The sequence below is a fragment of the Takifugu flavidus genome, chromosome 4, assembly GCF_003711565.1.
Source record: "Takifugu flavidus isolate HTHZ2018 chromosome 4, ASM371156v2, whole genome shotgun sequence".
Lineage (NCBI taxonomy): Eukaryota > Metazoa > Chordata > Actinopteri > Tetraodontiformes > Tetraodontidae > Takifugu > Takifugu flavidus.
In genome coordinates this window covers 1960461-1985507 of record NC_079523.1, presented here as the reverse complement: position 1 = coordinate 1985507, position 25047 = coordinate 1960461, and the positions used below count along the sequence as shown (strand labels likewise).

Sequence of the window (25047 nt, the reverse complement as noted above, 5' to 3'; positions counted from 1 at the left end):
ATCTGCAAAGATTGTGGGGATGGAAGCAGCTCGACAGCCACGTGGACTAGAAAAGATATGAGTTCATGATGGAATGCGTCCATTAGCGGGCGTGTAACTCCGAATATAAATGCGTCATTTATGTTATATCGTTTCTGAACACACCTCATTTTAATATTAATGAAAATGGAGCAGTTGGGTTAGTGTTTATTTACTTACTGTAATGGGTTCCCTTATTTTCCTGGCCCATAATGACTATTACCTGCCTGCACTTTAGGGATATAGTTCATTTTATTAAGTATCATTGGAAATAATTGTAACCCGAGTGGCCATCAGGTTGCTCAAACCACATCTTCACATCATAAAGTGAAAGTTTTAATCTGGAAATCGAACATCTGTATATTTTGTCAAAAATAGCTGAAAGTGGCTTCAGGAAGGGAAGCGGCTGCATCGGAGGGTGGAATCCAACTTTAATTTCCAATTTGTTGGCTTTGTAGGCTCATCCTGGCCTGTCAGCTGTATTTAGCCTGTGCAAATATTAAGTGAGTCTATTAGAGCGCTCCATCTGTGTTTTTCAATTAGCATTGATCCATCTCATAAAAGTTGTGGAATTAAGAGGACGTCGCTTCCATTTTGAGGCAAAATGCTGCCGTGTGAAGCATCATTCCTTGCAAATTATTTCAGCAAAGCCAATTTGGCTTCTGGAAATAACCAGTTTTTCAGCCATTTTAAATGAGCAACGATTGGTTGGTTTAGGGGAAATATCCTCCCATTGAGGGGCAGCACCAAGATGTATGACACATAAGTGATCATGCTCTTCCTGGTGGAGCAAAACTGCCACATTAGCAGCTTTCAGGAAACAATGCAGACATCCTAATTCTAAATGATGTCAACTTTTTTTTCTAAATTCTTCCTCTTCCCTGCACTTTTCCCCTGAAGTTGCTTCACACAGAAAAAAAAGTGTTGATGAATGAATCTTTCATACAACGTGAGTTGCTGACAGCTTCGCAGATACGGAGGAGCAATTTATTCGTGACTTGTTGAGATCAGCTCCTCAGATGTCCCAGATACGGACCGCTGCCGTCTTCCAGACCTCTGCCTGGTCTGGAAAATCACTGGCGCCCCAGAGCTTTGGAACCATCGTCCGCCTCTGGTTTTTGATGACCTGGATCAGTTCGAACACACTTGACTGAGGCAACAACAAGCAGCGTGCACGATCAAATAATTCCACCATCCTTTGTTTCCTTTGCTGTGAAAGCGACATTCTCGGGCAGCAAGAGGAGAAATCGATCTTCCGATGGATGAAATCTACTGTATTTCTCCATTTTATTTAACGCTGTTGTTCTTTCCCCAGTCAGAGCCAGAGAGGCGGTTCAGGTGTTCATTTGTAACTCTAATCCCAATGAAATGTAGCCGGAGTGTTTCCCTCTTTTAAACGTCCACCTTGTGCTTTAAGTCATTGACCCTCTTCCTCGATTCATCACTCTGGTGACGCCTGGGGAGACACGCTCCCACCCCGTGCTGTGAATTCCATTATAGGTGCCGACGTGCTATTGAAGATTCTTCATCCGCTGACATTGCCATTGTGCTGCTTAGGTTTCATACGATGAAGCCTTACGCAGCATGTTGTTGATGATGGCTTTTGTGTCCTGCTTAATCATAAACATCCACTCGTTAACCGGGCGAAATGAACCAAACCGTGACCAGGATGTAAGAAAGTAAAGTAATTTAATAACATAAAAAACATCAATTCTCAACATGCTCTGGTTGGTTTCTCTGGATGTTAATGATGAACAACAGACTGATCCGAACAGCGAGAGTCTGACTAAAATAAGGCCTGTTAGAAATATTTGTGGTGGAGCAGATTTGAATTGAAACAGCTGATTGATGGGCGCTAACCCTTCAAGGGACATTCCACCAGTTCACATCAGGTCAGGAGTAACTCCAGTACATCACAAAGCTTCATCAATTTCACTTCTGAAAGAAAAGCAGGTGTTAGCCTGATGTCATTTAGGTTAGCGCATGCTAGCATTCGAGATTGAGCCACATGAAGGAGATCTTAGATTTTAGGTGTGATGGGGCTTTTAAATAAAGGGTCTAATAATTCCTGAAGTATGCCTACAGGATTTTAATGACAAATTGCCACAAGCTATCAGTGTAAAATGTTGAGAAGAGGCACACAAGCTAGTCTGGGAACACAAATCCACCATAACATCCAAACACTCACCAGCTGCAAATTCATTTATACTTTTTTCATGCAAATTTCAGTATCGTGAAAACAACAAAAAAAACAGCGTGTTTACTTTACGATTTCTGGCCTGTGAGTTTTCAAAAGATTTGGGATAATTGATGACCAGCAGAGGTGCCATTACACACACGTGTGAACTTCCGAGCCAATATCAGTTATAGTGGGATAATAAAAGATATTTACACTACAGATGGAGAAGAGTTTGAGCTAAATGCAACATATTTTTGTTTTAATATTTTCCAGATTTGGTATATTGGTGATGTAAAACGTGCCGTAATAACTGAATAATTCCCAAAGAGAAGGAAGGATTCGGGTTTTGGATATGTGTGAAAATGTCCCTGTTATTTTGCTGTTTATAAAACCAGTAGGAAAAAAAAATAAGTTAATAAGCAAACTTTATACACACCTTAACATTTAATGATGTCGCTTCATATATAAAAGGTCAGTAATATTCACCCCAACTGGAAAATATCATTCCCACTTTTTCGTGGTGCTACAAGATCGACATCAGAAGGCAACGTTGCACAAACGGACCAGCGGCCCGTTTGAACCAACTGCAGCCCAAGTCGGGACTTCAAAACACGAATCCAAGCTCTAAATGTCATGTGTGATAATAAGCATAAAAAAGACACTCCACAAAGACAATATACACTATATTTACACCAAATTTAGTAATGGTCTTCCTTTAGCAAAGTGGCAAAACGAGAGTTTGTAAAATGAAGGTGGCAGTGTGCACTTGGCAATGACGCATTACATTTGACACCAGACTTGTGAGGGTAACGTCTGCTCCCTCTTTCATTTCTTCTTCCCAGCAGGTTTAATGGAAACGCGTCCGAGGGGACGGAGGATGGCAGCCAGGGCCTCACGCTGGGGTCTGAACGGTGGCTTTGATCTCAGAGGACGCCCTCTTTTCCTTTCGCCCGGCGTACTCGCCGATAAAGGAGCCGTCCTCGTTGAACTGAACGTCCTCGTCGCCGTAGTCCACCAGGCTGTCGCCGCTGTCGGCCGCTTTGATCTCCCTGCTCAGCGAGCGCTGGCTGCCCTTCAGTGGCTTCTCATCGTTGTCGCTGCAAGAGAAGCACCGGATTTACCGTCACTGTGCCGTGATGTCGGGGGGGGGGGGGGGGGGGGGTGTCACTACATCTACAAGGAGTCTGAACAGATTACTCTTAAATCTCAATGATGCACGCTGTAAAAAGTATCCCCTCACTATCAGACTACTGAGCATCAGGATCTGTTATGTGTAGTTGCAGCGTTTGCAGCAATGCATTCTGGGAAACTGTTGTTCCCGCTCAGCATAAATCAGCACTTGTGATGCTCTGCTTTCTTATGATACTTCTTCCAGTTTTTACACTGAGCTGAAGTCTTGAGCGATGAGGCAGAGAGTCAAACGCTGCCACGCTGAGACTTCATATCGCATCAGCATGTGTTGTGTATGCAGATCCTGCTGATTAGCGAAGGAAGCTGGGAGCCGCACAGCCGAGGATTGTTAGGAATGGAAGCGCTGAAGGATTAATGAATCGTGTTTGGATATCACAGCCCTGGAGTTGAGCTGCTTTCAATTACACTGATTGGTTTTGGTCTCCTGCCGTGCGCTGGGCGGCTTCATTTAACTCCGGCCGGACAGAAACATCTGAGGCTCGCAAACACAACCACGACACTATGCTCCAGTAAAGGGAGGCTACCACAAAAACACGGGTGTGTAAACAGCTCAGGGACGCTAATGCTGCTCATCACACACTCTTTAGTTACTCAGGTGATCACTCGGCTTGAGCAGCGGAGGTGTAAGGCTCCGCGCCAACGTCACTCGTGCTGGCGTGTCTTTTTAGTGACGAGAGAAACGCAGAAATGATTACTGAGCGATGCGGACGGAGCGGCAGCGTGGAGAAAACACCGTCACCTGTGATCGTCGGGCGCTCACCTGTATTCACAAAAGGTGTCGTCGTTCATGCCCTGTGACTCCACGTCTGGGTGAAGGTCCTCCTTTTCCTTTACTGCTCATGAAATAAATAAAAGATGTTTCGCATTTACACATTCTCTGCTGGATAAATGCTGCATTCCAGGTAACAATAAAGACATACGTGCTCCTATATGTGAGGCTACAATAAACCATGGCCCACGGAAAAAAAGAAAAGGCTGTTGGCGCTTTGGGAGATAATGAGAACTTAATGAGAAAACAAAGGACAGAGCAGTGTTTGGCTGTTTTCTGCTGACGAGTGAAGCGGTCGCTGCACAGACGACAACCTGATGGCTATTAGCAGTGAATAATAAAGCTGATGAGTGCTCTCGTGTCCCCAATAGGAGGAATATAATTGAGATACCACAGAGCTTATGCCATCATTCCCAGAGCAGTCACTCTGTGTGCAGCATTTGCATTTTGTCTGGCTGTGGGCTGCACTTTGTTTAGACGCTTGCTGGAAAAAGCTCCGTGTCAAAACAATGCAACACTCCAAAGCTGGACATCCCAGAAACGCTCATTTCCCTGTCAGTGCACGTGCCCTTTCATGTATGAATTTGCATTGAAGCATTGAATATAATGTAGTGGCCTGGTCTTCTGGTGGCTTCCAGGTTGGTTTATCACCCCCCCCACCAACATAACAAATTGTGAACCAGAAAATAGAATCAGAGCGGCATTTAGCATTCAACCAGCACAAGTTAGCACCTACCGGAATACTTTCCTCCTTTATTCCTGTTGACAAAGCAGGCGATCAGCACAATGAGAGTGAGCAGAGCGACGGCACACATCAGGCCGATGAACCAGCCCTGGGTTGATATTCCTTCGTGGATGCTGGCGGAACCTGAGGAGAAACAAAGCCGAGTGACTTTGACATATCTTGGCCTTTTCATCAGGACACCTGATTGAATGTTTGCAATCGAACAAAGCCCATCTGATGCAGCAGGAGGTGTCAGGGCGCTGCCGATGGAAACGACCCAGTATTAATATTAAACAGCTAATCCTGCTTGTCTAATTAATCAAGTAAGAACGCTGTACAAATGTAATTCTTCCCAGCAAGGCTGCTAATTTAAATCCAGGTGACACTGCAGCTTTGAGTCGCTGTTCAAACATGCTGCGTTTGCAGCACATTTCTGTTTAATGAGAGGGCCACTGATTAAAGCGGCTCTTTTTTATTTATGTGTTTTTTTTCCCTCCTCACCTGCAGTCTCTTGAGATGATATCTTTAAAATACAATCATTATTGGTCCGGTGACTGGAAATAAGGTGCCCGGTGCATTCCGACGAGGCCTCTAATATGTTGTGTTCGTTTCTCATGTAATTATATGTGGATTAAAATGACAGGAAAGAATCTTGGCTGTCACCCAGAGACTCCAACCTGTGCAGGAGCGATATTAAAATGAAAGCACAAAGGAAAAATTATAGACATTTGAGACCATTTGCAACCCCACCCAGAGGGTGTTCTGAGACACCCACAGTGAGAAGGAAAAGCTGCACACATGAACATCATGTGTGCAGTTTAAAAGGCTGCTTTGCTCTTCTCCAGGTATCCGGCTGACATTTACAGGCTGTCACCAACCGACATATTAACATTTCACAGAGGTCGAGCCGATGGAGAAATGACAAAAATGAGCAAGGCGAAAGCAGACTGTTTAGCAAAGGAGTGATGGAGGATGTCGCGCTTCACCTTCTACAAGAGGCAAGAGCGCTCTTGTGTTTCCTAATTCCGGTGTGAGGGAGCATCAATTACATCTGACAGAGGGGAGGGGGGGGGGGGGGCGTCAGGTGAGTCCCTCGACAATAAAGATGACAAGAGTAATGTGCATATGGAAGCACAATTATACGATGAGCTAAAAGCAGAGCAACGCTAGAGGAAGACATAAAACAAAGGCTGAGCCGCCAATGCAGGACAGTTTTTAAATGTTTGCTTTCAGATGCTCTGATATCATCAGGTGTCGTGTGGATCTGACAAGGACGCCTTCAGTATTTGGATGAATGAAAGTTATTTAATGTAAAGAAAGTCAATAGATGCTTAGCTGTATGAGTGCAGCCTTTTATTCCAACTGGATTAATAAAATGAGCGCTGTGCAGTTTTAGCATGGGGAACGTGCTCTCTGACAGCAGCTGTCGGAGATAGTCAACAAAGCCCCGTCCACTTCATTTCCCCACGGCAAACATGCAAATCTCCGGCCGCGTCTTCAGCTCAGGTGCGTGATTTGCTCAGGTGATAATTCAGCGCACAAGGACACCTGCGTCGCCGCTGCCCGTCCCCGTCGCCGCAAATGACACACTGGCTAATGTTGATAGATCGCTCTGCTTCTATGATAGTTCCAATCATCAGAAACTGCACAACTTCAGCTGACACAGGCCCCTGAACTAAAAATATCCCGGGGCAGGCTGCCGGGGTCTGTCACCACGCTCCCAAGCTCGCTATTACATGCTGCAGAAAACAGCTGCTCATCCGGCAGGAGGCCCACGCCCCGCAAGTCGCACCTTTGGTGCCAAAAGATATTCAGATGGAGGAGCTTTTAACAGCTTCCACTCTTCCACTTATCTCAGTATCCTGTAAATATCACTTTTGCCTCCCCCGCAGACGTGGCCCAGGAGGACGTTCAGCCTCACAATCCCCTCTCTGCTCAGAGACTCTAGTGGTGCGACTGTTTACCCACTTGAAGATTACATGGAAATGTCAGGTGACTGTTGGGTCAATACACTGGCGCGTACAGTGGGGACCGGGGCCCAACAAATCAATCACTGACAATTACATGTATTTGTCCCCTCCGAGCGCGTGCACGCTGCTGCTATGCTGTCGAGGTGCGATATAGATCTCGTATTCTATATTTCCCTGGTGGCAGAGGCGAGAAATTAAAATCAGCTCTTTCAATAGTAAGCACTCTTGCTAGAAAGAGACACACATTTGCATATTTACATCTCTAGAACCCAACTATAAATGGACTTTCTTGTATGTTTGATGTGTTCAGCCATAAATTAGCTGAATATATGGAGCAAATGTGACACCGATTGACCTTTATCAGCTAACCCGATCCTTGTGTCTGTGTGGTCCGAGGCTCGTTGTGTCAGAACCTGCTGCAATTCTACCCATGATGGAACGAGTGGGTTTGGTCACTGGGGACGTTGGAGAGCTCTGAGGTGGGGGGGGGGGGGGGGGGCTGCCGTGCCTGGAGAGCGAGACAGGGGACGCTGCGTCCTATATTTATTAAATTAGCGACTAATCATCAGGCCGACGTGATCGAGGATGCCACGACTGCGTGATCCATTCTGTTGTTTTTACCATTTATTAGAAAGCAGGACTTGAGAGTGTGTCTGATGGATTCGCTTCTTAAAGCATCATTTACTTTCCGTCTCCGTTTCCGCTCCGTCTCCTGTCGCCAGGATAAAAGTCAATATTCGTTTACGATCACTAATGAGCCAAGATTAATGTGAATTTATAATTAAGCCTCTCATTACTGCTGCTAATAGAGAGGAAGCCGCAAACTTTATCCAGGAAGAAGTTGATGGTTGCCTAATGAAAGGGGGCAGCAGAGTGCTCGCAGGAAGGCCCAACAGCCGACAAGGTCAATTATCTCCATGATAAAAGTGTTTAGGACCTCTTCAGATTCTGCCCAGTCAATACACAAACGCTTCAAAAGTCTGCTGAAATCATCCACGCACGTTCACTGCGGCGTGCACCTACAGCCTGAGATGTTAAACCCAAACAGCACAACTTCCCAGAGAAGCACATTATGAACAGTTTTCATGGGAAGCTGCGGAGCTGAAAGTGAACGCAGATCTCCACATGAAGCTGCAGGGACAGGCAACAAAAGGGGGAAGAGAAGATGACAAAAGGACAAGCAATGCATAACAGAGCGCGGTCACACACTCACGCGCACTCTGGGGCTGATCAAAGGACAGGCTGAAAGCGGTGGCGAGGACGAATTAGCAAGAGGACAATTAACAACAATAACATGGACACAAACACAACCGCCACCATTAACTTTAATGTTTGGAGTCAGGCACACACACACACACACACACACACACACACACACACACACACACACACACATACACACAGGCAACTCAGTTGAATGCATAAAAATGGATCCTCCCTGCCTGTAATCATTTTCTCTGGCTTTTCCAATACAAATAAACAACCACAAAGAGCCAATTAAGCTTCTCTCTGTGATTGTGAGTTTTCTCTAAGCAAACGCAAGCTAATAGCTCACACATTCAACACCTGCGGTGGTTGAGACTTGGAAGTGGAGCTTTTTGTTTCCACATTTGAATGATGCATTAAATTGTTTCCGAGTGCTTCGCTATTAAAAGTGTCACCCAATTATTTATGCTGACAGTATCTGTTGCTGCTGGTCTTATTGACACTCCTGAATTGACCGTTTCATTTCCTGTTCCGTCATTCACGTGAGCCAGAGCTGGCTGGTGTATGGCACGTCAGCCTCAACACATGATATGCAATAGAATAGGAACGATTACACGCTGCAAGCGAGCTCATTCTAATTAGTCCGCAGCAACTCTTTCATGATTACACAGTGCAGTAGCAAAAGCTTTCGTTTCCTTCCTGCTCAAAGCAATTTTCTTCCTTTGCTGATTGTTTCATAGCTCCTGCTCTCTGTCCAATCAATAAGCGCTTGCTCCCTCATGACAGTGACAAATGAAAACCACCACTATGTCCATATGAAATTGTTTATCCACAAAAAATACTTACATGGAGATATGAGAGGCTTGGCTGCCCAGGCATATATCATGTTCCACTAGTTCAATGCAGTTTGGAATTAGAGAAATCGCTTTGGAGACAACTTTGGAGTTATCCCACCATTCTGGGCCTCAGTGCTCCCGTCTGTGTCCCCATTGTCTCTACCAGGAAGTGAAAGACCCGCCTACGTAACGCCACGGTCTCTGGCCCCACCATCACTCACTTGTTTCCAGGGTCGTCGTGCATTCCACGCTGACAATGGCCCCACAGCCCACTGTGGTGCAGGAGCGCAGGTCGAACTGGTACTTGCTGACGGGCTCCAAGTCACGGAAGATCCACTTGGTGGTACTGGGGTTGCTGATGTCGACGGTCTGCACTGGCCCCGCCTCAGTGTCATTGACTAGAGGAAAATACAACAGGAATTAGAGCTGGAAGCATAGAGTTGATAATCTGGCTCAAAATCCAGCGTGAGCGAGTGTCCTGGCACTTCCAGCTGACGGCTTGGTTAATGGGGATAAAAGGTCATATTTGTTTGCCTTTAACAAACAGGGAGATCTCCGATTCCTGCTCATTCACAATCGAAATTAAATGTCTCGTCTCTGTCTAAACTGCTAGGAGACTTCATTTTTCACAGTGTAAAACAGGCGGGCGGGCGGTCGGGCGGGGAGGTGGCATTTATGCTCTCTGCAACAAAAACAAGCACAGCAGGTACTGAGGTGACCTTTGCTGAGAAATACTGCTTCCCTGTATTGGTGGACACCCCCCGCTGCTATCGCACATCAAGACATTCATTTCTTTTGTTTTGACTCGACTACACTAAAATAGGTAACACTCTAATAAAAGAAGGCACATTTCTCCCTTAACTGGGTGGAATCGGGACAGCTGCAGCCGGACTGAGGCTCTCTGCAATTAGATGGTGCCACCCTCTAAACATGTAGACACACGTATCTGAATCTACCTGACAGCGGCTGCATGTAGAAGAGAAGGATGGTGAAACTAGTTGACACCCCATGATAAACTCAGAACTCACAGCTTTAGTGCCAAAATGGCTGGGCTATAATAAACTTGTGCGCAGAGCGCCCGCTGGGTCAGGTTCTGCACGGTCTGAAGTGAAAGCTGAAACATTAGCACAAAAACCAACACTGCAAAATAGAAAATAAAACGAAAGCTGCTGAACTTCGCCACTAATTCTCTGCCCAGGAAACACAAGCAGCGTCAGAACTGCCCTCCAAATCGTGGTTTCAAACAAAGGCTTCATCAGCTAATGTTTGCTGGCTGCACACCAAGCTCATCCTACTTAATAAGCCATCCTGGGCAGCCAGTAGGTGAGTTACAGACATCTTTGTTCTTTGTGCTTGTGTGATTCTGCTTGCTTCCTCTTTTTCTGCGCTCTGTCTGTGTTTCTCTGCCAAACCGACAGCTGCTCCCATTCTTAAACTGCGCTCAGGTTAAACTCCAGGCGTGTTTGCACGGTGCGTGATCCTCACACACGGCTGGGAAATGAAATACAAGAACACATTTAGGACAAACAGACTGTGTGCTAGTGCACCAAAACTGTGCTGTCTCCAGCAGCTTGGCGTATCCATCACGACGGCACGATATTCCCGTGTGTGCGATATGTTGTTGTAACTGGCTCTCCTATGAAAGCCGAGAGATATGAACCTATTAAAGGCTCCTATGAAGATGAGTGTAGCTTTAGCTTGGGATTTTCCTCGTGTCGCTGATGATCTGCTAACAGCTGGCGACATTATCCTCACCATTTCACACATGATCTCCATCAGGAGGACTTTAAAAACAGTCACACATCAAAAAGCTCACCAGCTCTATGGTCGTGGCACCATGAAAACATCCCTTCTTGGAATACCACATGACACTTGGCCCTTCTGTGCAGCTGCCAAATCACACTCAATTAACCAGCAACAGCATCACTGAGATGCAGTTGGAAGTTAGTCATTAACTTGGCTGTGATTTTTCTTTCCGGACAGCCAAATGTGCACGCTTGCGGTGATGTGAGCTGCCAGAACCCAGAGCTGGAGTAAATATGTCCCCTGAGGACAGGATGGGGTCAGTAAAGCTGGACCTTAACAGGCCGTGACACTGTAACCTTACTCAGCACTCACAAAGCCAGCGGGGCGACATGCAGGCCAGCAGGCTTCACCCTGGCATGTTCCCAATACGCTCGCAGTGGTCTAACCATGACTGCTGCACAGCAATTTAGCTTCCCGATCTCAGGAGCAGGAGGTTAGACGATCACCAGCAACAAGTACGTTCCTCTCCCGTGTATAGATTCACCTAAACACGCCCCCTTCCAACAGAGCAGAGTCTGCAGCTTCGGAGGTTCCTGGCACGATGTTTCATGACCTTCACTGACATTGTTGACTGAAAACATTACCGTCCTTTTGTTCTTAGGTTACCCAGGCGCGACTTTATTCTGTGTGGCGAAAGACAAATAAGGTATAGACACTTACTGAGCTGGTACTCCAGGAGGTAACCAGTGAGGATCCCATTCGGTTTCAGTGGTGGGGCCCAGGCCACAGACACCGTGTGTCTCTGCACATCTGTGATTCTGAAAGCTGGATTTTTTTCTGGGACTGTATGAGAACAAGACGGTGATATCAGCAGTAGGAACCCAGTTTCCTTCACTATTATTAGCTTTTCTCTTTCGCTGCAAAATCAATACACTTCGTGTTGTTTTCCCACAATCCTACCTCCCTCTGGGGTTTTGAAGTTGACAGGATGGCTTCCCGGGCCATTGCCCCGACCGTTGAAGGTCATGACAATAAGGCTGTACTCAGAGAAGGGAGTTAGTTCCGGTACCAGAGCATGGTTCCGGTCTCCTGGGAATGTCAGTGTTTCTTTATTTCCGTGGTTTTTCTTGGGGTCCACCAGACTGCGGAGACGCCACCAGCTTATCTGCATGCAACACACAGACAGAAGGGTGTTTTTAACGGTGGTTGCTACTCTAAGCTTCTAGAAAACTTTCTGCAAACGTAAAAAGAATTCCAAATTTTCGTTCTTTTGGTGGTCTGTGCACTGAACTGGCCGGTTACTGGGTGGGGGAGTCCAGTAAAAGCCCAAGTTGCAGTGCGAGGAAGGTCACGGACAGTCCTTTAAAGCTGCATCTAAAAGCAAAGGTCTGTTTTTCAAGTATTACCCTGTAGCCTCCCAGATGTCCATGTAACTTGTCCTTATGTACTCGCATCCAGCTAACCTTGACCACCGAGCTGTTTATCACCTCTACGGCTACATCATCAGGTGCAGCAGAGGGAACTGCGAAGGGAAACGTGTGTTAGAATACAGTCGGCTGAAAGTCATTCAAGGAAAAACAAAAGACAACAACACACCATGAAGTCGTCTTGGGAACAGCTGCTACGTACCCACCTACTGAACTACTGCGATCGCCTATCTGCTCTAATGGAGGATAGCGTGTCTACACGAACACACCAGCTAAACAATTAGCTAAAGGGTGTAAATGCTGCCTTAAACAACACTGCACATGGCTGACCTGAGGTGGCTTCTTGGGGACAAATCCAGAAGAAAGCTAAATACAGGAAGTATAGCACACTGCTTACATGTTGTCTCCTTCATGCAGTCACACATTTGAATCAAATCTCAATCTATATGATTTTAAAATGGATTCTTTTCAACAGAACACTAGCACTTTTTCATTTTTTACCAATGTCAAACTAAGATGACCTATAGATACACAAGAGGTGAGTCACAGACAGTTGGACAGACAGACAGACAGACAGACGGCTGAGTGGGAGGATGCTGCAACTTCTCCAACTTTTCCTTGCCGTTTGATTAATGCATTGTCTAAAATTCTCCTTCATTCGGGCCAATTTCTGCCGACAGGCAGCGGATAAGCAAAGTTCAGCTGCAGATGTTTCTGCTGGAACACTGAAGCTTCCCACCGCTGAAAGTTGCCGAGGTTACGTCCAGAGAGCTCACAGTAAATTGACGCCCTACAGCTTGAAAGAGATTAAGAGAAGAGGGGAAAAAACAACCTCACTACTCACAGTCCTCTCCTGAGTATCCCGTCTTAATTCTGGGTTCAGGACCCCATCCCTGATGGTTCCTAGCCTGGATCTTAATCTCATAGGGCACAAAGGTTGGAGTGTTCTTCACCACAAATGAGTGTCTTTTAACGATGTGCTCCTGCCAGTCCTCCTCCACATCCTGCCTCCTGTAGCTCACCTTGTACTCCAAACCCGGTCCATTGTGCTCGATGGGTAGCAACGGCTGAAGCATGGGGGTAAAAAACAAGAAATCCACCATAAGAATGGTGTGAAAAGCATCAAGACGAGTTGTGTAAGAAGCTTTCTGTATTCCACTGCTCAATGTCACCGCCTCTGAGGGATTAGAACGACAGGCTGGCCCAGTGAACTGTAGTTGACATGCTGCCAGTGTTTTATCCTGCTATCTCATAAAACAAAAGAACAATTGACATGGTCTGGCTGCGTGGCTCTTCACTCACACAGAAGCTGCCGACGCGTCCCAGATAAAGGATTTATGCTCTCGCAGGAGCCACTTTACCCATCAGCCACAAGAGCAACATCATCAGCACCAGATATGACCGGACATGCTGGCGTGATTTTTGTTCAGACATGATTTTCAACATAAAATATTGAAGATGCTGATTCCGTCTCTCTTGTTTGCTGTTGATCTGGTGTGTCAAAGCTAAGTGATTGTGAAGTTAAGATAAGAATCGACCGAGTGGCCGACGTTACAGAATCAGCACTTAAAGGATAATAAAAGGACAAACTGTATTTCTTACTTCCCAGTTGATATTCATTTCCTGTGGCATATGACTTTCGATTTTGATGTTTTCTGGGTTCTTGTCAGGAGCTGGGAGAAAAAAAGAATATGGATTTATTTGGCTTGGCTGGTGGAAACAATGTCTGCTGAAGAGACGTCAGAGAGGAGAGCTTCACGAGTGGAATCAATTATGTTCAAGGTCCGACAATGTTCAGAAAGCGACGCTGGAAGCTGAAAAAGTGCGAAGGATCGTATCAAAAAAGTAGAGTTGAGAGAAAGAAGAGTTGTCAGACCTGCTGGGGGGGTTCTGTAGCGCTCTGTGGGCTGGCTGGGAGGACCTCTTCCTACAGCATTAACGCCTGACACACGGAAACAATAGTCGACGTGGCCGTGGAGTTTGAGAATGGCTGAGTTGTGATTCCCGGGCACTCGCAGCAGCTCCTTCCAGTTCCCCGGCTCCCACTGGCTTTCTTCATACTGGATAATAAACTCTGTGGACAGGCAGAGAGATAATCAGAGTAATCCCTCGCCGCCGTGGTCTTGCCAAAGGATTGCCTCTTTTACCACCTACTGAGCATTAAACTCCTCAAACCGTCCTCTGGTCTAATCCTAATTCATGTCTGGATCAGCCATTAATAGATTTATGTTGCCTATCTGCAAATATGTGCAGCTGGATAGTAATAATAATAATGTTTGGAACTACAAGAGGCACAATCAGGATGTGATCTTGTCCACGTGCTCCGTACCTGTAGTCGAGCTGTTGTGATCGTCTCCGGGGATCCATTTTAGCTTCACACTCTGACTCTTGTGTTCGGACAGCACCAAGTACTGGGGGGCATCAGGGACATCTGCAAACCACAAGATGCCTTTAGGAACTCACAGGAAAATCCATCTCTGCAGCCAAAAAGGCCAAGGGAGCCGGTATTCAATCAAATCATCCGACATGCCGGAGGACAGGAGCGCAGCGGCACTGCTGCCCACAGCTGCCACCGGCTCTTTCTGACTTAAACTGTCAGGCACCTCAGAAGCCTCGTTTCCAGACACAGTAGTACAGTAACGAAGCCATGCTCTGCATTTTCCTGACCTGCTTTAGTTTCCTGACATATTGATCTGTTTGTTTTGGACATTAATGCAGCATCAGGGGCCTCAGGTGCTTTGAGTGGGAACAGAATAACACGGCTCACCCAACACCAGCAGCAGCGCTGCGGCCTTGTCTCCGTCCATCGGCGTTCTGGCCAAACACGTGTACACTCCCTGGTCTCTGTGGCTTACATTGACGATCTGGAGAATACCGTCCTCTATAAAATACCTGTTGGCAGAGGAACAGGAATGCAATATTAATTTAACAAAAAAGAAAAAAACCCCATAAGGTTCCAACTGATGGTGGGCAGGTTATCCAACCTTGAATTCTCAGTGTAGTTAAAGGCGATCTCTTTATCGTCTTTTTCCCAGAGGATCTCAAAGTCATCGCTGAAGGACTTGTCGTACTCGGCAAGACAGGAGAACTGAGCCGTGGTTCCTTTTAAGATCCGCAAGTCCTCTGGAGGCTCCATTATTCTGGTGGGATCTTCCACATATACACAGATATTAGATCCATTGCAACTCTTGGGAGCAGCCACAATCAGAAGGAAAGACGCTACCTTTCACCGACAGCATCACGTTGATGGCGGAAGAACCTTCGGTGTTCTTAGCGAAACACGTGTACGGTCCCGAGTCCTCCTTCTCGGCACTGTAGATCTCCAGGGTCCCGTTGTCGTGAACGCTAAACCTCGGCCCTTCCACGGAATCCGACGTATCGTCTTTGCTCCTGAGAAAAGACGCAGAATGAGCTCGCGCCGTACACTCCAACAGAAGTCCAACAGTTACTTGGTTAAAAAAAAACAAAACACAGCGGAATCCACAAAAGTTGCTGAATGAAAGATTAGAGGAGGATGTTTGGTATAAAACTCAGCTGACAGAGTCACTGCGAGCATCCACCAGTTGACTTCTGCTGCTCTCTACTGGTCTGATGGAGACAGGAAGAACCTGCACACATACCAAGTGATGGCTGAAGGAGGAGAGCTGAAGACCGTGCAGTGCATCATCACCCCCTTCCCCTCGACGGCTGAGTAATCTTCATCATCCTGGGTCAGAATCATGGGGGGCAAATCTGTAACGAATCAAGAACCAAAGCCTTATTTATTAATCGTGGATCCAAAACCAAAACAGGGGATAAAGATTAAAAACATCAGCGTTGGGGCTTAGCAGTTAAAAAAGCGGATAAAAAGTAGAGGGACGGGTGATGAGACAACGTCACTGTGGACGAAAGAAGCGATTCAGCTGTCGGGCTGTCAAAAACGTGACCAAAATGACATCAAAGAAGAAAAACAAGAGCAAATTAGCTTGCTGCCTACAAGCACCTTATCAGTTGTAGCCAAAGCCTCGCATTAAATGCTTTGTCTCGCCTAATTGTTTACGGCAGCAGCTGGGACTCGGCATTCCGAGAGCGTCCAGCTTTATTAACTCCTGTGTCAGAGACAGAAAACTCCCCAAATATGAGCAAAGCAAGAGAAAGCAGCATCCTGTCGTTTTTATCTGCACTTGTAAAGCAGCACATGCTTGTCTTATGGCCCTGATTCCCATATGGGATTGAGGGGAAACTTGTTAGCATATAAATGGCAGAGAACCGGGCTTGTTGCTCTGCGGGGAGAAGCACTAGGCGGAGTGATGGAGTGCGTGGGCAGCACTCCTTCCTCAGCTCCTCACTGCTTTATGGGAAACAGCAACACCAGATCCCAACCATCTGTCAGACCATCCTTGTTGCAACAGTCAGACAGAAAAGGGGACCACAAATAATCACACTTACTCATAATCATGATGTTTGCATTGGAAAGGAGGGTTCCGTGTCTGTTGGAGGCCTCGCACTGATACACGGCGCTGTCGGATGCTTTGGTGTTGTGCAACACTATTGTGTCACCCAAAACCCTCCTGTTGGGCGACGGAGAATCTGCAGAGACAGGAGACAAACGTGCGGAGGGAGTGAACAAGGAGACGGTGGCTCGCCTTAGTCGTCCGTGTTCATGGTTAGCTCTCATTTATGGTCAGATGATCGATGATTTTGCTGCGTTCAGGTGACACTACATCAACTAGAGTCTAAAACAAATTAAACACACGTCTGAGGCTACTTTTCTGCAATTCCCAATTTGCCAATAACTACAACTTTTGCACACTCTGGAATCATAACGCATAGCCCCGACTCAAAACAGGGACCTTTTCTAATGTTACATATGATGCCACATGACCGGGACGTCGCCTCCAGACGCCTATTAAAAACCCATTCTAGTTTACAAAATGTCATATTCAGACTGTGGCCTGCAGGTGACTGTACACCTTTGACCCCTCTGGCGTGTAAATATGTTGATTTAATCTCCCACCGGCCCCCACACTCAGGGGCAGCTGTCCTCAACTCTCAATGAGGACACTGCTGCAAGGCGATGACCAAGGAGGAGCAGAATTCACTTCTGAACGGCCCTCATGTGCGTTAAGAAGCTCCGAAATGATTTAGTTGGGCAGCAGAAATGAGAAGGCACAGTAACATGTAGGTGAGGCTGCTGTGGGACTGACCCTGCAGAGGGGCACCGTTTACCCTCCAGGTTACAGCGGGCTGAGGAGTCCCGCTGGCGGAGCATTTGATGAGCACGTCTGAGCCGATCATGCTGAGCTGACTCTCAGGCTCAGAAACCCACTCTGGAGGCTCTGCAGAGACACAAACAGCGTGACGTTATGCGTGTGAGCAGCATGGCAACAGCAGCACGCCTGTGGAAGACGACGATTGGGCAAAAACATACGTGCAAACATCAATAAGTCCTGAAAAAAGAAAATGAAAAGCTGGAACTGGTCGGATCGACCTTCTGCCTCCTCCTGCTCTGTCGGGGGTTTAGGAGCTGTGTATTATTGCTGAGCTTATAGTTGTGAGATAGATGTTATCTGATGTTTCTGTTATCGTCTCAAGTCCATTTGGAAGACTCTGTCCTCGTCTGCGTCCTGTGTCCTCACCAGCGTGTCCTCTCTTTCTTCTTGTTCCTGCACTCTGATCCTTGTATCCCCTTTTGATCCGTCTTCCCTGATTCTTTCTGCTTGTTTGCCACGTTGTCATGTTTTCCTCTCCTACCTGTTTGCCAGCCTGGCTCCGCTGGATCTGTTTGCCTGTTTGGATCAGCTGCTGGTTTTTGTCCTTGCGAACCCCCTGACCTGTGAATTTGTCTCTACCAACAAAGACAACTGAACCGAGTCCACTCACTCTGCTTGGTTCCTGGTGCTGCCGACACGCGTGTGACGCTGCCCTCTGAACAGCGTGTTCACTCATTCACGTGTGTGTCTGGGTGACTCTTATAAACGCACCGTGAGTTTGTTCCAGTAAATGAGCAGATGTGCATCTCCCAGGGTACCCACACACACTCCTGCTGTTACCGGTTGTTAATAGTAACCGACTGAAGGTGTGACTGACGTGCGTGCTGGTACCTGTCATTGACTGATGGTTTTTAATTATGTCTGAAGCAACTCTTCTACACCAAGAATAAGTGTGCAACATCCATCGTTTAACTGTGAAAGCTGTTTTCCATTCTCTTCAGGTTTAGGTTCAGGCAGGAAGATACCTTCTACTATGACTGTGAAGTAGTGCACAGCTTCTCCCACTGTGTTCTTGGCCTTGCACATGTACTTTCCACCATCTTCTTGTTCAACATCAGGCACAATCAGCAGTTTCCCATGGCTCTCCGTTTTGGCTTTAGTGGGGAGATGCTGGCCCATCTTCATCCACTCGACCTGAGGAGTCGGACTGAGAGGAGATGCTCAACTAGTCAGATATGTGTCATAGATGCTTATTACAGTAAGTATAAAAGCATTATTACTCACAATCCGGCTGCTATACACTCCAGGATCAACTCCTCTCCTTTGACCAGCTGTGTCTCTGATTTGACACCAGGGGGCGTCATGATCGAGGGTCTCCTCTGGAGGATCGCGTTAGCTGTGCAAGTGCAGGAATCAGGTGTGTGACTTCACAGACATCTTATCATTTTAGATTTAAGCATTTGCTAATGTGTTTATGTAAAAAAAGAAAAAAAAAACGAGGGGTTTGACCACAAACGTCTGAAAAGAACTTACCGATTTCACTTGTGTCCTTTAGTTCTGAAATGGATGTGGATGTTATGGAAGACAAAATTTTGGACACGAGGACAAAACAGAACGTCATGAGAGACATTAAAAATATAAAATAAAAATAAAAAATGCACAAATCATGCAAAAATAATGTGGTGCTAGGATGGACTTTGAGGCGTGAACATACAGTAAAAGAAATAATGAGCGCCTGAAAAACAGGCCTCAAAAAGTGTCTTCTTACTTGTCTTGACAATGACAGACATGGCCGTCTTCTGAACGATGGTTCGTATTCGTGGAAACGCAGCGAAGCAGCAGTAGTCCCTCCTGCTGTCCTTGTCCACCGCGTGAGAGAAGTAAAGGTCTCCGTTTAAGCCCATGGACACCCTCTCATCCTGCTCAATGTGCTGAAGACCTGACAGCAGAAACAAGACGTCATTTTACCGTCAATAAACTCTGACAGCATCTGCAGGAGACACACTTGTGTTGTGAGTTCAGAGCTTTGACGGACAGAAACTGTCCTTGAGTCTGTTTGTCCAGGATTGGTGAGACCTGTAGCACCAACCGGAGGCAACACGTTCAGCTGTTGCTCCATTTTAAATGAAACCAAAGGCAGCATTTTACTGCACTGATTTTTCAGATTTACAGTGCAGAAGGACATATTTGAAACATCTCCATAGAAAACAGGTTTTCCATTGTATTTGATGGAAATGTAAATTAAATGATTTGACAAAGATGCCAACCAAATTCTGTCCATTTAGAATGAAAACAGTGTCATTTTAGACTTACTTAATGTCATCCAGTAGATCTGCAGCGGTGGTATTCCATCAGGTGGGTTACAATTTAGAATAAAAGGCTGCCCTTCCTCCACCACCACAGGTTCAATTGTCTCTTTAGGAAACTTCGGAACATCTGAAACAAAGACAAAATGTAGTTCTCTAAGTTCTCCACAAGATGGCGGTAAGACTATTCTTACTACTTAAAGGACAGCAGAAAGTGTCTCGTTGATCATTTTTTAAACGTCTTGGCCTGCAGGGAGAATACAGACATCAATAACTACCACCCATCTGAACCCAACCCAGATCTAAAAAAACCCTCAAATTGAGTGGACTTCGTTAAAGCTAGTATGTGGTGAATAAAGTTCATAAGTGTATTAAAGGACATCAAAAGAATTAATGGAGAGGCGGGACACTTGGATTTCCTCCAACATAGAGCTCCAGATGAGCTACAGATGAGATTAGTTCAGGAGCCTCAGTGAATCTCTGCCGACATTCACCACAATGAAAGCTCAGAATGGAGCGGTGCTGTCATCGCACAGCACCCAAGGCTCCGTCACCGGGAAAGAACCGACCCGCAGCTCCTCAAATACACTCTCTTTCACTCACTCACTCACATACACACACACACACACGTGTGGGTTACTTACTGGGCACAATAAACTCAATCTCCCTGGATATGGCAGTCCCCAGTCTGTTTGAGGCGAAGCAGCGATAGATTCCCTGGTACTCTGTGAGGTTTCCATTATTAGGGATCACAAAGGTCCCAGAATTCCCCTCTGTAATCAGACGAGGGTCCAGCGAGGGGTCAAATTGCTGCCCGTTCTTTGTCCATCTGAATCTACAGAGAGAAAGAGAGTGTGTGCACAAGGTCCGCCAGCGTTGAATGAGGCGGGATTGACTATTTTCCAAGTTCAAACCAGTCCAACACCAGCATGTTGGTGGCAAACTGTGTGTATCACATCTGAAGTGTGGTGGGAGGATTCAAACTCACTCTGGCTCGGGATTCCCTTTGGCTTCACACATCATGGGGAAGTTCTCATCGAAGGGGAAGGCGATGAGAGAGCTGGACGCCTGAGCTGTGATGGTGGGCAGCTGCTCAACTGGGCAACAAACAGAGCAGCATTAAATCCTGACAGAAGCTCTCAAACACAAACTCTAATCAGATGTAAGCTGTTTGAAATGTAACGGGGCGGCAGCGGCCCCCAGACATCCGGGTTTAGAACCCCTCTGGACAAAGCTCTGACAGACCGGAGCTTTTATATTTTTGTTATGATTTTGGTCTTCATACTTGAGGGAGCGTCCGCTGGGAATCACTGAGCAGGATTTGATGTGTGTCATGCAGAGTTCAATCCCAAATTCTTTCCATCTCTTTGTTTTGGCATAAAACTCTCCGACCTGCAGGGTTGGGTAGGTTTCCAGTTTTGTTTCTCGCTCGGATTATATCAGGTAAATAAAACCCATTTTAAGGTGAAGGACTTTTAATATCCAGTCCATCTTTGTCCACAGCACTAAAAGCTTTTTATCTTTCAAATGGCTTCCATTGTGGGACTTAACAGGTAAAATTCAAAGCCACAATAATAACACACTGACCTTCATTTCAACGATTTGCTAAACAGGTAAACCAGCCCAACCCTGTTATTGTGATTATGGTAGCAGAGTTAGTTCTAAAATTCTCTGTGACCAGGTGAAGGGGAATGAAGTCATGCTATGAGCCCTAAAAGCCAGAACATGAGTATTATACAGATGTGATGCAGATGTGACAATGGCTTTAATTAGAGCGGCGCTCTGCGATGATCGGGGAGATGAGCTGGGATGTCACTAAGAACAACTTATACACGACAACTCCAACTTACTGTTTACATGGTCTAAAACTATCAAGTCCACAGCAGCATAGGCAAAAGTGAACAAAACACAGAGTCAGTCAGTTGAAACATATTCTGACATCAGTTAGCATGAACTGTTCACATTATCACATTTCCTGCTATTTTCTCTGTTTCCCAATACTCCAGGATGAACGACAGATCCCACCAAAAAGAAGGAGAAAGGCTATAAACTCCAAACCTTGATGACTATTCCAGCCCTCTCCCTCAAAGGTGTTTCATTTAACTGCACTCTTTTATGTTGAAACTCTCTTTTCTGATACAAAGACTTCAGTTTCAACATCAGTCTCTCTCTGTTACCCCCTCCCCACCGCCAGCAGGCTCGTTGCAAACATTTTCACCCTTTTATGCAGAAAAACGAAGAAAAAGTTCCCTCTTCCCCCCAAATGTTTCGAGACAAAGGTTAAATCCATTGTTGACAGTCTGTTTTCTGTTTTGCAGATCCGGCGGAGATCTTACCTTCCAGTGGGATGTCCAGGGCTGCAGCCAAATGTAAGGCACAGACACAGGTGATCACGCCCAGCGCGGCCGTCATTCCCAGACTCCTTTGCAACCTCATTGTTTCACAGTGGCGACTGGACGTGCTGAATTAACGAGCGCTCCCTCTCCGGCTGCCGCGTGCTCAGCGCATCTCTCGGGCGTGTTAAAGATGCAGTACCTGTGACAGCAGCGGCACGGGAGGAGAAGAGCCCATGAATCCACCCACGTGCTGGCAGACAGCAAGAAAGGCAAAGCCCAAACACAACAACTCCCTCGTGAGCGCCAGCCTGGCTGCTCCCCGCTCAGCCAGGCATAACCAGGCACATCGTATGCTTTGATTTGCATCAACTCAGTGGGGCTGTACTCTGAATTTTAAAATATTCCCATTAAAGCCTCCCATCATCCCCCTCCCCAGCGACTCCAACTGTTTGCAGACTGATGTCAATGAGAGTGCAATGCACAAGGTATTTTATTTTTCCACGTGAGGCAGCTAAACAAATGAATGAGGCTGTGAAATAATAGGTGCACATGTTCGGCATTACAGCACGAAAAGATAAAATCCGAATGACCATCCAGGTTCAGATCCTGATTCTTTTAATCAGGCAGCTGCTTTGATATGCGCCTGCATGTTTCTGATAATGATTCCAAGACGTTCCCAGTTCAGCTACACACACTTTATAGCCACATCTATAATGTTGCCTGAGGGGTGTTGAGGGTAAATACTGTACATAGTTAGCAGTCAGAGAGTAAGCTGTCTGCACTCGCTCGCCCTCCGATCGGCTGTGGACCACGGAGAACTGGATTGTTTTGCAGCTAACGGACCCGCGTCTGGGCCATAATGACCATTTGATCGGCCCAGAGTGGCGAATGAAGAAGACGGACGAGGGTAACGTATGGGACTGGGAGTGTTCATAGCAGAGCTAGCACGCTCAGATGATTAGCCTTCCTCACGTCGTGTGAATCGTGACAGCAACAAATACATATTAAGTCTTTGGTTGCTGGAGAGCAGCAGAACTTCAGGGAACCTAATCAGTGGGCGCTGTGCAGCTTCTTCTGCCTGCCCTCACACACTCCACATAAAAACACCACGGTCAAACTTGAGTCCACGAGATGCAGCAGTGTGCTCGACCCGGGTTAAAAAGGTCAATCTCATGATTTCAGTTCAGCCGAGCCTCCTGTTAATGGTGTTAACTGTAACTCAGAGGCAGCCTTTGACCTGTGACCTCCCCCCACTCCACTCCCCACTGCATCAACAACAACCCTTGAGCTTCTGGACAAGCTGTGGACAATGAACTCCATCTCCATCTCAATTACAGTTCAAGTTTATTGACGTTGGTTCGTTTGTTTCCAGAAAGTGCCTCAGGCTGAGCTTTGCCTGCATCTGTCCAAAACATGCCGGTTTATTGTGGTAAACACAGATTAAAACCACAAGGAAAGGTTTTCTCTTAATTGGCTTGTGCTTTGTTGGTAAGAGTGGCATGTTCAATCAAGTATGGAGGGGTTACAACTCCCACAAGACAACGTTCCTTCACAAGACCAAGCTAATTCCACCGGAGATGGACTACATGGAGCTTGATCATTTGCATCATCTTGATTTGTTCTTTTTGTTGAACTTTTATTGAAACCTAGTTCAGCCATCTGGCCGGGGGGGGGGGGGGGGGGTCCCTCTGTGGGTTTAAATGTAATGTCTACTTTTTATTTATGGTGCTTACTGGTGCTATATGATTCACCCAAGGCGTCCAGTCAGGCTCCCCCGATTTATAGGCTGCAGGTTTTTAATCCCGCCCCTCTCAGCAGCGATCACACCGGCCAGAGATTGATGCAGAACCATGAACCACAGCGAAGGCTCAGAGGGGACAGAAGCTCTGCTGTGAAGGACGCCGGCAGAGGGAACGGAAACAAAGTGAAATCTGGCTCCTCCTTCAAAGGTCTCATTAAATGACAGCTGCAGAAAACCTTCTGACCCTCATCAACTTATGCAAACCGGCATCTAACACAGTCCAGTGTCCCGCTAAAGTCTTTTTCCTGACATCAGTGAAGGCTTTCACCAGCCAGAGTGAAATCTCTATTAAGGCTGAGCTCCAGAGCATTGTTGTTGTTTCAGTGATGCCTTAAAGCTGCACATTTCATTCTCCTTCTGCACATTTTCCAATCACTTCTAGAAGGGCGGCGTTCTGGTGGAACTTCACACCTGTAATCTGTTTCAGGAGCAAACAAATGAAGGAGAAGCAAGTGACCGCGGATAAAGGCAGGTTGTTTAACAAGGCTTCTGTGTTCCTATGTGAATGCATTATTTGGTAAAAGGGTGGGGTCAAAGCACATCTATTCAGAGTCCAGTACAGTAGGCTCTTCAGCTGGCACCATCTGCTGCTTTCTCACACACAGACAACAGGCGGACAAGTGCTGGCCAACTGTAGTTTAATGTGAAGGCTTGTAATAGGATTAAGAAGATCCTCATCTTGTCAGGCTGGATTAAAATATTCTCTCTGCTAAAGACCTGAGACAGGAAGACAGCAGCTCCACGCGCGCCTCTCATGGTCTCGGTAAAGCCTGCAGTCATTCCCAGCTGATCCTTGCAGAACAATTACACCGACAGCACAGGCTGATTAACAAGCACGGCAGGTTATTATGTTGCATCTGATCTGTGAAATTAACTTTTTTGGGTCTTTATTTTGCTCATTTCGGTCTAATCCGCCACTAAATTAGCAAGTCTGACACTCTATCACCCTTTGTGAAAAACAGAGTCCCTTTAAAGTGGCGAAGCCTTGACGTGATGATTATCTGGGTTCAGTTCACGTCTTGTTTTTCTTCCACCTTCCTCAGAATCTGAAACACGAAGAATTCTGACCCGCGGCAGGAATTGAACTGATCAGTATTCCACTACAAGCCTGTTCAATCAATCTATGGTAAAACATTAATCTGCTGAGCAAAAAGCAGAAATCAGAAATAAGATTCAGAATGTGATTTGGAATTAGGAGCAATCTTAGCTAACGTGCCTTTAAAGCCATATTAGACGTTAAGAGTTCAGAAGTCTGGAGCTGCAGCAGCGTGAGGATATTAGAGAGTGGAGGAATCAGGAGCAACAGTCTCAGGTGTCCATCAGAGGAGGAGACGCCGCGTGTGTGA

General features: G+C 46.4%; 1 protein-coding gene across 3 annotated transcripts in view; it reads right to left on the bottom strand.

The window, feature by feature from the left end:
* Window positions 1-1690: 1690 nt before the first annotated feature.
* Window positions 1691-25047, bottom strand: part of chl1b (cell adhesion molecule L1-like b) — a 41846-nt gene continuing 18489 nt past the window's right edge. For 2 of the 3 annotated variants that reach the window (XM_057030193.1, XM_057030194.1), the window contains exons 2-26: window positions 21901-22099; window positions 21415-21432; window positions 20553-20661; window positions 20209-20399; window positions 19572-19694; window positions 19027-19197; window positions 18543-18654; window positions 18284-18465; window positions 17253-17384; window positions 16495-16635; window positions 15687-15798; window positions 15290-15456; window positions 15051-15216; window positions 14834-14958; window positions 14396-14497; window positions 13943-14140; window positions 13669-13739; window positions 12911-13133; window positions 12046-12161; window positions 11600-11804; window positions 11360-11482; window positions 9115-9291; window positions 4894-5025; window positions 4149-4221; window positions 1691-3294 (exon numbers count right to left, since the gene is read on the bottom strand). In XM_057030193.1, coding sequence (XP_056886173.1) covers window positions 3090-3294; window positions 4149-4221; window positions 4894-5025; window positions 9115-9291; window positions 11360-11482; window positions 11600-11804; window positions 12046-12161; window positions 12911-13133; window positions 13669-13739; window positions 13943-14140; window positions 14396-14497; window positions 14834-14958; window positions 15051-15216; window positions 15290-15456; window positions 15687-15798; window positions 16495-16635; window positions 17253-17384; window positions 18284-18465; window positions 18543-18654; window positions 19027-19197; window positions 19572-19694; window positions 20209-20399; window positions 20553-20661; window positions 21415-21432; window positions 21901-22000 — 3474 coding nt within the window. In that variant the 5' untranslated portion in view covers window positions 22001-22099 and the 3' untranslated portion in view covers window positions 1691-3089. The remainder of the gene's footprint in view (window positions 3295-4148; window positions 4222-4893; window positions 5026-9114; window positions 9292-11359; window positions 11483-11599; window positions 11805-12045; window positions 12162-12910; window positions 13134-13668; window positions 13740-13942; window positions 14141-14395; window positions 14498-14833; window positions 14959-15050; window positions 15217-15289; window positions 15457-15686; window positions 15799-16494; window positions 16636-17252; window positions 17385-18283; window positions 18466-18542; window positions 18655-19026; window positions 19198-19571; window positions 19695-20208; window positions 20400-20552; window positions 20662-21414; window positions 21433-21900; window positions 22100-25047) is intronic. The other variant, XM_057030195.1, reaches the window with a different exon arrangement.